An 11,155-nucleotide genomic window follows, 5' to 3' on the forward strand; every position below is an offset into this window, starting at 1 on the left:
ATAAAAAATAAATACGAAAATTAAAATGTTTCTTCCTTAGAATTTGATATAAGATGGCTAAGTAGTAGGATGGAATTTTAAATTTTTAAGTATGAGAGAACTGTGAAGTTAAAAGTAGGCCAACTGCCTTTTATTACAGACAGGGGAACTAAGACAACAGAAATGATTGAGTCACGTGTTAAAGCATCAACAGTTAGCAGCACCCTCAGCACTTGCAGCCTAACCCTAGCACTTTCACACAAGTTTTTCTCATAAGGGCTGGAGAGAGCAAGCACAAGTAATAAGAGAGCTGATTGCCATCGTGAACAGAACAGTTACCTCTTGTGCATACAAGGAAATGGCCATGTGAAAAGAATATGAAAGAAGAAGACTAAAGACTCATTCTCTTGTTTGTTTCTTACCAGTCAGATTTTTGAGGGTCGCCACCTGCCAAGATGAATAGATGAAGAGGGTAGACATGAAGTTTTAGCTTAGAAACAAGCAGCAGTGCTGGTTACCTCGGCTGCTATCTGTTCTGATGACTCAGCCTTTCACAGGCTTTCTTATGGACTTAGATGTCTTTTCCTTTAACATTTTCACAGGCTTTCTTATGGACTTAGATGTCTTTTCCTTTAACATTTTCACAGGCTTTCTTATGGACTTAGATGTCTTTTCCTTTAACATTTTGGTAAGATGAATTGGGTTCACACTTCTATCCCAACTCCTTTGATAGAGTTTTCATTTTTTGAAAATTAATAGGTTTAATACACTAAATCTTCAACCGTAACATGTCTTTGTTCCATGTACAACAGTCTACTGCCAAAGTACAAAATACAGGCTTCCAGTTAGTTTATCCAGTTTCTACATACAATATAATTAAAGGACTCTCTGCTTATGATGTATTTAGCCAAGACTGTTTTGACAGCCATTAAATAGGAAATCATTAACATTTACTGAATATATGGGCTTAATACTGTTCAATAATAAGCTTTCAAGGCCTAAGTTTTGTGGTTTTGTAAAATGGTAAAATATTCATATGATTATGATAATTATATATAAAATTATAAAAGTTTTCTTTAAATTATGAAGTACTGTATAAAGCACTAAGACATAAACTAAATCCATTGCTTTTCAAATGTTCCTTATAGCCCCCTAAAGGGCTCCAGTGAATTGCCTCTCCTTGTTCCAAGTTTTCTGTGGAGTCCTGTCCTGGCTCATGTATAAGGAATCTAGGACATTTATTTTTAGAAGGTGATTTTGAAAAACCTTTTTTGATCAATTTTGGAACTATACAAGTTTTTGTTTTTGTTTTTCTCAACAAGTTTTATATTGTTTTATAAATATGAATTTTGTGCCTATACAGGAAGATATCAAGTCTCTCACTGCACATATAGTTGAAAACTTTTATAAAGCACTTGAATCGATTGAATATGTTCAGACATTCAAAGGATTGAAGACTAAATATGAACAAGAAAAAGACAGACAAAATCAGAAACTGAACAGGTATTGTTTAAGTGTATTACATTTGGAGCAAGCAAAATTAAGTACAAAATTGTACACAGTTTAGATCTTACCCTGTGAAATTTTCTATATTAGCATAGCATAGGGTAAACTGTCTTTCTACCACATCAATTATATGATTACTTGATACTGTATATAGTAATTTCAATGGAGTCTTAAATTACAATAAACAAAAACATTTGAAGATTTCTCTAGCTACCTCTTACGTGATGGCTGAGATTACTTTGATATGCTGGACATCTTTAGTTAAACTACATGAGTTCATCTTGGTTAGTCATCCTCACCAAAGTTTTATCTGGTCATGACCTTGTAGTCATCACTCTGCATCTGACATATTTCTTACAGTGTGCCATCTATATTGCGTAGTAACCGATTTCGCAGAGATGCAAAAGCCTTGGAAGAGGATGAAGAAATGTGGTTTAATGAAGATGATGATGAAGAAGGAAAGTCAGTTGTAACACCAGTTGAAAAAACTAAGACTGAAGATGATTTTCCAGATAGTTATGAAAAATTTATGGAGACTAAAAAAGGTACTAATATCCATAATTTTCATATATTACCACCTCTCACTTAGTAAAACAATTATACAGCCTGAGTTGATCCTCAACACCATACACACACACAAATGCACATAAACCATAATAATATTTTACTTGTTTCAGAAAATTTGGCCAAGATTTATAAAACAAGCACAAGAATTTTATGCTGAATCATACCCTTTTAAAGTTATTTTTGATACTCATTTAAAATGCTTTCCTTGAAACTTGGTGTTGTTTATGCTATTTTAAGTTTAGAAATTTTACAATATTTAAAACAAGTTCTCAATATGTAACCTTATTCTGGCCTAGAATTCAGTCACCCAACCTCAGCTTCTCAAATGCTGTGGATACAGTGTGTGCCACCACCCCTGACCACTGTTTAGAAATTTGTTGTAGACTACAACTTCTGAACAAATCCAGCCTGACTTTGCTTCTTTAGTAAAATTTTATTGAGGATTTCTATTATAATTAAATTTTTTCAGAGTTTCTATTATTAATTAACTGGACTATAATTATATAAGCTTAGAACACTCTACCTCTCATATTTACAGCCTGAGCAAAGTGAACTCAAAGAAGTAATTTTCCTCTTTGAAACTTCAGCTATTACTTAAAGTTGCGTAAAGATAGAACCGGGGAGTGTTGGCAGCACCTGTAATCCCAGCATTCTTGCGTGACGCAGTAGAAGCACTATGAGCTTGAGGTTAGGCCATGCTACATAGGAAGACCCTGTCTCCATAAAAGGCAAAACAAACCCAGGCATGGTGGTGCCTTCTCGTGACCCACAACTTAAAAGGTGATCCCCAGCTACAGACCACGTTTGGGACCAGTCTGAGATATATTAGACATTGCCTCAAAGGGGGTAGGAATAAGTATTCCTACTTATGTAGAACTATGATAATAGCTAGTATCTTTCAAGAGATAGCACTATAATTTTATGCCTAAAGAATACTGGCCTGTGGGGTTGGGAATTTAGCTCAGTAGGCCCTGGGTTCGGTCCTCAGCTCCAGAAAAACAAACAAACAAAAAAAGAATACTGGCCTGTAAATACTATTTGAATATTTAATAGAAATGTATATGTTGGAAGGCAAAATTATCTCTTGGATCTGACTTATTATTCTTCAGGCCTTTCTTCTTAGAAACTCATTCAGGTGACTTAATACATTTTCTTTCAGCCATTCTCTACTAACTCATTTCCTATTCATTAATTCCATGAGTACCACTCAAGGCTAACAAAGAGCCTAGTGGTATTCTGAGGAACTTTATTTACTTTTTATTTGTATAAATGCTACCTCTTTGAACCCAGGGCCTTCAGAATGCCTGGCTAGCACTCTACCACTGAGCTATCTATCCCCATCCCAGAATAGGTGCTGTTTAATAGACAAGTTCTTTTTTTTCTTCGGTCAGTAGAGATGTTGCCTTCAATAATATTGTCAAAAGAAACAAAGGCCATGCTTAAGTATTACATCCACTATTGTATACATGTTGTATACATGCTGTTAGAAAATGTCAAAATTAACTAGACTTTAAAGGAGTTTGAACACTTATGCTATAAACTAATCAAGTAAAGGAACTTGGGAGTTTTTTGGAGTAAATGACTAGGATACTTAAGAGTTGTCTTTAGGTATTTGTAATGGTGACTTGTGAAGGAAGAGTTTTCGAAGGGAGTCAGTGAGTGGAAGACAGTAACAAAAATCAGACTGCTAAGAGCTTCTTTCCAAGCAAACACTGAAAACCGTCTACTGTAGGATGGTTGGTTCTGTTCATTGAGGCACTGGAGTCTGACCAGAGAGAACATGTACTTCTCTCACAACTTTTAGAAAGCAAAGGCAAAGTTGTATGTTGTCAAAAGCTTCTAACAAAAGCTTTGATTTACCAATATTTAATGTGGCTCATTTTACTTTTGCTTCAGCAAAAGAAAGTGAAGACAAGGAAAACCTTCCCAAAAGGACATCTTCTGGTGGCTTCAAATTTACTTTCTCCCATTCCCCCAGTGCTGCTAATGGAACAAACAGTACAAACAGTAAGTCTGTAGTGGCTCAGACAACACCAGCAAGTTCTAATGGGTCCTCTTCCAAAACTACAAACTTGGCTACATCAGTGACAGCCACTAAGGTATGTGAAATAAGAACGTCACACAAACTCTCCCTTTTTTATCTTTAAAACCACTCTGTGTGTGCTGAAGATAATTTAGATAAAAGTTTCAAAGACTGAAAAGGTTGTATTGTTACCAGAACCTGACTCCCAACATTGCATTCAAACACTTGAGGTTTACCTTGCATATTATGGAAATTTTAAGATAAACATTTTTTCTTTTATTAGGACTTTTATTAAAGCATTGTTGGCCATTTTATTTAGCTATATGTGAGTCAATTATTGAAATTCACAATCCGTTGCAGTTCTAAGCATCACAGCAAAATGAATATACATACATCATTTCAGAGATATGTGTAAGTCCATGTAGAATGTGCATTTATTACCCTATTCCAAAAGCAAATGCTCAATAAAATAGGAGCAAATGGATAACTTCTTAACATGCTACCTGTCTAACACCAAAAGTTAGTTTTTTATTTAAGAAATATTAGGATTATTCACACCTAATCATGAACAAGACAAGATGTTGCTGTTATTTAACCATGATTGTAAGATACTGCTTAACACATTTAGTGAAACAACCAAAATTACTAATCTCCTATTAGAGAGTCCTTGCGTGCTTAAAACTACACTTGGTTATAATGTAGTCTTGCAGAAAGGAAATAAAAAGTCCTCTTATAAAGTTAATTTAATCATTTGTTTTGATCCTTTACTTTTTATGGTGATCATTGAATTTTCATTCATATTTTTAAAAATGAAACTAGCCAGGCATGGGTTATATATGCCTATAATCCCAGCAGTTGAGAGTCTGTGCTGCATAGTAATTTGTCATCTATAAGCTCTTGTTTCAAAACAAGAAAATATACCACAAAAGCTGGGTGTGATTACCTGCTTTCTGCAGTTCATGCTGTTCAGGAGGCGGCAAGTGTCATAAGAATCATGAGTATCATGAGTCCTAAAGTTTTCACAAATTTCCGAAGTTGAGAGGGAGGGTTGCAAATTTAAAAAAAAAAAAAAAAAACAGTATGAGATATTTCAATAACAAATTCTTCTCAGAGATAGAGAGAGGGATAGCTCTGGCTAAGAGCACTGGCTGCTCTTCCACAAGACCCACGTTCGATTCCTAGCACCCACACGGCAGCTCACAACTGACTAATTCCTATTCCAGAGTATCTGACACCCTCACACAGCCTAACAATGTAGTTTACCTGTGTACATAAAATAACTGGTTAAAAATTTTTAAAAAGATTGTATTCAACAAATACATATTGGATAACCACACGTAAGAGATATGCTGGACTCATTTGATATAGAATTTCTAAAGACCTAAACATGGATATAAAGCTCTTAGAAAACAGGAATATGTATGACCTTGAATTGGGTGGCTATAACACCTAAGGCATAAATGACAAAAGGAAAAAAACAAGATAGCATGGTGATAAGAAATATTAGTATAAAATTAAAAATAAATAAACTACCACATAGGGTCCTGCGTTGCAAACCCTAACAAGTGGAGTCCAGAGCATATCAAGGAGTATTACCCCAAGGACATACATAGACATTTCTCCAAAGAAACTAAATATTATTAATAGCCTAAATAAGCACATGATAAATGATTGATACCATTACTTAGACAAACACAAATCAAAACCACAGTAAAGAGCTGAGGAGATGGTTCTGTGTATGAAGCACTTGCTGTGAAAGTGTGAAGATCTAAGTTCAGAATCCCAGGAACCCACATAAGGGGCTTGTGTCTATTATCCAAGCACTTGTACACAAGATGGGAGGAGCCATGAGAATCCCCTGAAGTTTGCAAGCCATGGAGTCTCTGACTTAAAACAAACTAGGATGCAAGGATCAACTCTCCTTACCAAACACTGCACATGACCCATGGTGGACACAATAAGAACAATTCATATCCACTAGAGTGAGTGGCTATAATTTTTTTAATGGACAAATGTTGGCTAGGATATGGAGAAATTACAATCCTGTTAGTCATTGCTCGTAGGGAATCAATATGAAATAGTATTTTTGGAATACAACCTATTAGACCCAGTTCCTACTCCCTCCCAAGGCTAACCACATTAACTATAGGACCCATCGAGCAGTTTTCATTCCTATGTCTACACTAACGAAAATTGAAACAAGCTGTACATCGCCAGCATTCTGAAGGCTAAGATCAAATTGTGAGTTCAAGACCAGCATGCTTACACATCAATCCTGTCTCAGAGAAACATTGAAACGTATATTGACTTGAAAAAGTAGTATGTGATTGGTGATAGCATTATTCATAATGGCAGAAACGTGGGACCACACAAATGTCTGCAAACTCATGAGTTGTGCAGACAGTGCTAGTGCAGGAAAGGAGGGAGGGAGTCGTCAGTGTTAGGACGTATATTAGCAAACCACAGTGTGTGTTACATAAACTGCCAAAAAGAAACAGTTCCTTCAGCAGCCGCAGGGAGTGGACAGCAAGTAGATCAGTGCTTGCCTGTACTCTAGAAAGAGGGAGTTATGGGGAAAGGCAGTTAATCGATTAGGGACTTTTCTGGGGAGAAAGATAATGTTACAGGATCAGGAGATAGAATATATAATGATGTACACTAGGGATACTGAAGTGTGCACTGCAAAGGCTGACTTACTTGTGGACTTAAAGCAGTGACTTGCTTAGACAGAGCAGTCTGTGCTTCATTCCTTCCCACTCATCTTGAGGACCCACCTACTCCCAGCAGCACCCTCCCGTGGCCTCACTGTGGTGTTACTAGTATAACTGGTCTGTTACCCCTGGGAAGTATTGTGTTCTGAGGGGAGGCTTGGGGTTATAGGGGAACAGTATCTGTTAAATTTCAACTCTTACTCTTTGTCTTAAGTGCCAGCCTTTTTCTCTTTTGCAATTCATATCATTCATCATTTCATGATGACAGAGGAATGAGGATTTCCTGGCAATGGAGAGTCTTGTTTTCCTCTTTTCCTCAGTATGTGTTCTGGTTTGCATTTCTTTATCCACTAGAATGTATTTTCCATTCTTGATCTCTTCCAATCGTGAGTTGCCTTGCTAAATGATTTGGCAGTTTTCATCTTCTATTTTTCTTCTCATTTCCCTTATAGATCTGTACCTTTTTAATTTACTTTCATTTTAGATAATTTAAGGAGACAGTAAAATAAATGTATTATCAGACTTCAAACTGCTTCAATCACTGCAGATTCTTCCATACAGAACATAATCACTTTGAAACTGAAATCAGACAATGGACTCAGTATGTCCTAACACTTAAACCTAGTTCTGATTTCACCTTAACATGTATGATTTAGCAAACAAGAATTGGGAATTTTCCAAATATATCCCTTCTTTAGTTCACAGACTGATAACTGCTTCTAGATGTTCAGTCCCTGTCTGACAGATGATGTTACTCCAGGTATTTGTTTACATATGGAACCACTGGGTAGAAAGAACAAGTTACTGAGATTGTATTCGTTTAGCTTCTTGAGATACAAGAGGTTTAAAGTAAACCTTTAACATGTAGGGCATGCATAAGCTTTGGTTCAAAATGAGTCAATCCTGAGGATACCTGCCATTTTCTTCAGAGTTCACAAAGCTTTCCTAGGATTTCAAAGGGGAAGGAGTGTGTTACTCATAAAAGGCCAAGCCCTGAATTACCTCATCCTTATTTAAATACTGGCTTTTAGAAACCATTTTTATTATCTGTCTTCAGCCACTTGAATTATTCTTTAAAGACAGAATGAAGAAAATAGTGTATACTTTATAATGAAATAAATTCATGTTTAAAAAAAAAATTAGTCATGGTGGCCATCTTCCATCTTCCAGCTGGTGTTGGTCCTACTGTTTGAAGTTGAGGGGGAAAGACATTTTGTTAAATTGAATTCTGAAGTTTCTTTTGTTTTTAACCAAGAAACAACAGAAGAGCTGAGGGTGAGACTGTCCTGAGTAAATGGTTCATAATTTAAGCAAATCCTTTCTGAAATTTAGTATCCTGTCTTAATGTCAGATATGCTATTTAGAAACATGGCTCCTAATGTCTTACTGATGATATTTGTACCATGCTGTTTTTCAGGTGCATCTGTTTGTTTGGTTTTTTTGGTTTTGTTTTTGTTTTGTTTTGTTTTTTTCCTTTATGTGTGTTAAAATGTTTTTCATTCTTCAATAGGGAAGTTTGGTTGGCTTGGTGGACTATCCAGATGATGAAGAGGAAGATGAGGAAGAAGAATCATCCCCCAGAAAAAGACCTCGCCTTGGCTCATAGAACACTTGCTGAGGGATTCCCAACACATGGTCTTACTGAAACGCTGCAGCTGCTCACCGAGCTCCAGTCTGAATGGGAAAGCTTTCTTATGGAACTTAACACACAGAGTAGCAGAGACTCTCAGTTGCCAGGTAGGAAAGTGTAGTTGTGTAAGAACCAGGCTTCCCAAGAACTTAATTCCTCGTAATTAAAAGGTTTGCCTTTTAGGCTGTCCAAAAAACAAGAGTGATAATTAGAACCTGAGTGAAAGCTTCCCAGCAAGGAAAGTCTCAGGTGTGGGTGAAGAAGGGTTGATTTAATGCAGTGTTACTCCCGGGATCCAACCTAGAGAAAATTGTGGGACTTCAGTACCCAATAACATTGCTTGTATAATGGTGCTGGCCATGCTGTTTTAATCAGTTGCCTCTTTTTTTAAAGACATTTTTATGTAAAGCAAATTGGAACTATCATCAGAAATGAAGTTACATTGTTGGGACCATTTCTTTAAAGATTTCACAGAAGTTAGCTTTGGTATTTGACAGGACATACACCCTAAGCACATACCAATTTCTGTACACCAAGAACTTCTAATGCATTGAAAAAAAAGGAAGGGGGGCGGGGAGCTGGGTTCCAAATGGATAGCATTCTTACAGAACTTTAAAGTCAGCATTTTTAAAGGTAACAGCAGCCAAGAAGTGCGGTCACACTATTGTGAATTGGTCTTCTTCACCAACTTGGGAGTAGCTAGAACAGGGGGGTTTCCAGTATAGTCATTTTCTGCTCTCAGTAAAGTTAGATCTGGGTCTTCTCAGAGCTGCTGATAAATACAGAAAGACCAACAAAGAATGATAGTAAGTGGCACTTACTATCTACAACTCATTTGAGCCCAGAAGTTACTTAAGTATCAGTCACATGCAGCCCAGGGAGCTTTTCCACAGACAAGGGGTAATGTGAAAGCTGCTTTTTTAAGAGATTTAAAAAGCACATTCCATGTACGTAAATGAACTTAAAATAATTGAGGCAAGCTATTAGGAGCTTTTATTTTTAGAACAAGTTAATTGTAAATATTTTAATGTTAGTTTGCTCATCTGTGATCTAAGATCATTGCTAAGATGAGAAAAATGACCCCAAACTACAATTTAATGAATTGAGAAAAAAAAATCTAAAAATAATAATTCCAGCTCCAGTCTTTAGATCAACTCTATATTGTTATGGGTCCATTTTTCCTGGAATAGCTTAAAAGCAGTTTCCTGTGTTGGAGATTTTGGAGTTAATTTTAATTTTGGCTATTGTTTGGAAAAGATGGGCTGTCTGTGTAGATATGAAGTATAGTTTTTCCATAAAACAGATGTTTATTTTGTATTAAAAATACCACTGTACTTGTTTTACACCATTTGTATACATGTGGTGATATTACTGCTAAACTGTAAAATTCAGGAATTAAAATGTGACCCTATAATTCCATGATTGAGGCTTCTGTTTGTTTTGTGTAAAATAAGTGAACTATTTTTGAGATATGTCCAGTTTACATTGTCTTTTAAAGACTTATAAAATCCATAAAGATTTGTTATAAGCCACTAGATCAGAAAGTCTTAAATGTAAGGCAACCATACTTTAAATATCGCCTACAAGAGGTAAACCTTAAGCAAACCTAACAGCATAAAGCCATTCTCACCTCTGAACACATACAAGGTGCACATACAAGCCTTCATCTTGTATCACAAGTGAACTGGGATACGTTCAACCAACATCAATACGCTACTGTGTGAGTAGGCATTCTTTCAAGCCAGTTTTATCAAGCCTCTACCATCTTCGTGCTTAGAATCTAAGCAGTTCTGACCTATAAACTGTTCTGTTAACTCTTTTATCATAGAACTAAAGTACTGTACCATATAAAGACTTCCTTTTAATTTTCCTTTCTGAGGAACTTCAGACTCTTAAGTCATTATTATGGGAAGTGTTTCTTACAGCAGAAATATTCTTAAAGTCCAAGGGCAACAGTTGTGTAATGCTTATGCTCACCCACATGATGAAAGGATCCTTGGAAGGCACAACTAGGAAGATTCCACAGTAGCTGCTGTCCACAGTGACGACCCTCATGCAGGCTGGGGTGCTTACAGCATTATCTCCACTCAGCTAGTTCAAGCCAGATCACACATTTGTATGCCTTAGGTCCTAAAAATATCTGTAAACATGTACCTAATAAAAAACTATTTTTAATAAAAAGTTATGTGAAACAGATTCACGTGTTTTAATCACTGGTTTTTCTGCAGGTGAAAGGTTGGAACTTAAAACGTATAATTTTGCATTCAAACAGGTAATATGAAATTTTAGAAAAAAATCCCAAGTTGAGGCCAGCAAGATCACTAAGTGGGTGAGGAGCTTGCTGCTAAGCCTGACTTGATTTTTTATAAAGACCAGCACTCTACGGTAGGTAGCATTTTCCTCAGCAGGTTCAGTCAACAGATCCCTTTGTCTGTTTTTATAACAACTTTTGGAGAAAAGATAGTTTCCTCCATTTCTCACATTTATTTTCCAAATCCTGCTTCAAATATAAAACTCTCACCATGTCCAAGATGCCACATTTGGATTGTTTCATACCTGATAAACCCAAAACGACACCAATACAGCTGTCTGCCTTGCCACCACACCTTTAAAAATGAAAGTAAGTTTCCACATTTCCTATAAGGCTCTACATTACCCAAATCCACTGTCACGTTTCCTATGACTAACCCTCCTAGTCACACATGTTCTAGTTCAGTTTGTGTTTCCTAAACTACTGTA

General features: G+C 36.3%; 1 protein-coding gene across 1 annotated transcript in view; it reads left to right on the forward strand.

The window, feature by feature from the left end:
• The window catches only part of Ppp4r3b (protein phosphatase 4 regulatory subunit 3B), a 48,321-nt gene extending 37,709 nt beyond the window's left edge, over positions 1 to 10,612 (forward strand). The window contains exons 13-16 of the mRNA XM_032916019.1: positions 1,343 to 1,482; positions 1,846 to 2,030; positions 3,949 to 4,151; positions 8,297 to 10,612. Coding sequence (XP_032771910.1) covers positions 1,343 to 1,482; positions 1,846 to 2,030; positions 3,949 to 4,151; positions 8,297 to 8,392 — 624 coding nt within the window. The 3' untranslated portion in view covers positions 8,393 to 10,612. The remainder of the gene's footprint in view (positions 1 to 1,342; positions 1,483 to 1,845; positions 2,031 to 3,948; positions 4,152 to 8,296) is intronic.
• Positions 10,613 to 11,155: the final 543 nt, after the last annotated feature.

This window comes from Rattus rattus, chromosome 11, assembly GCF_011064425.1.
Source record: "Rattus rattus isolate New Zealand chromosome 11, Rrattus_CSIRO_v1, whole genome shotgun sequence".
NCBI classification, from domain to species: domain Eukaryota; kingdom Metazoa; phylum Chordata; class Mammalia; order Rodentia; family Muridae; genus Rattus; species Rattus rattus.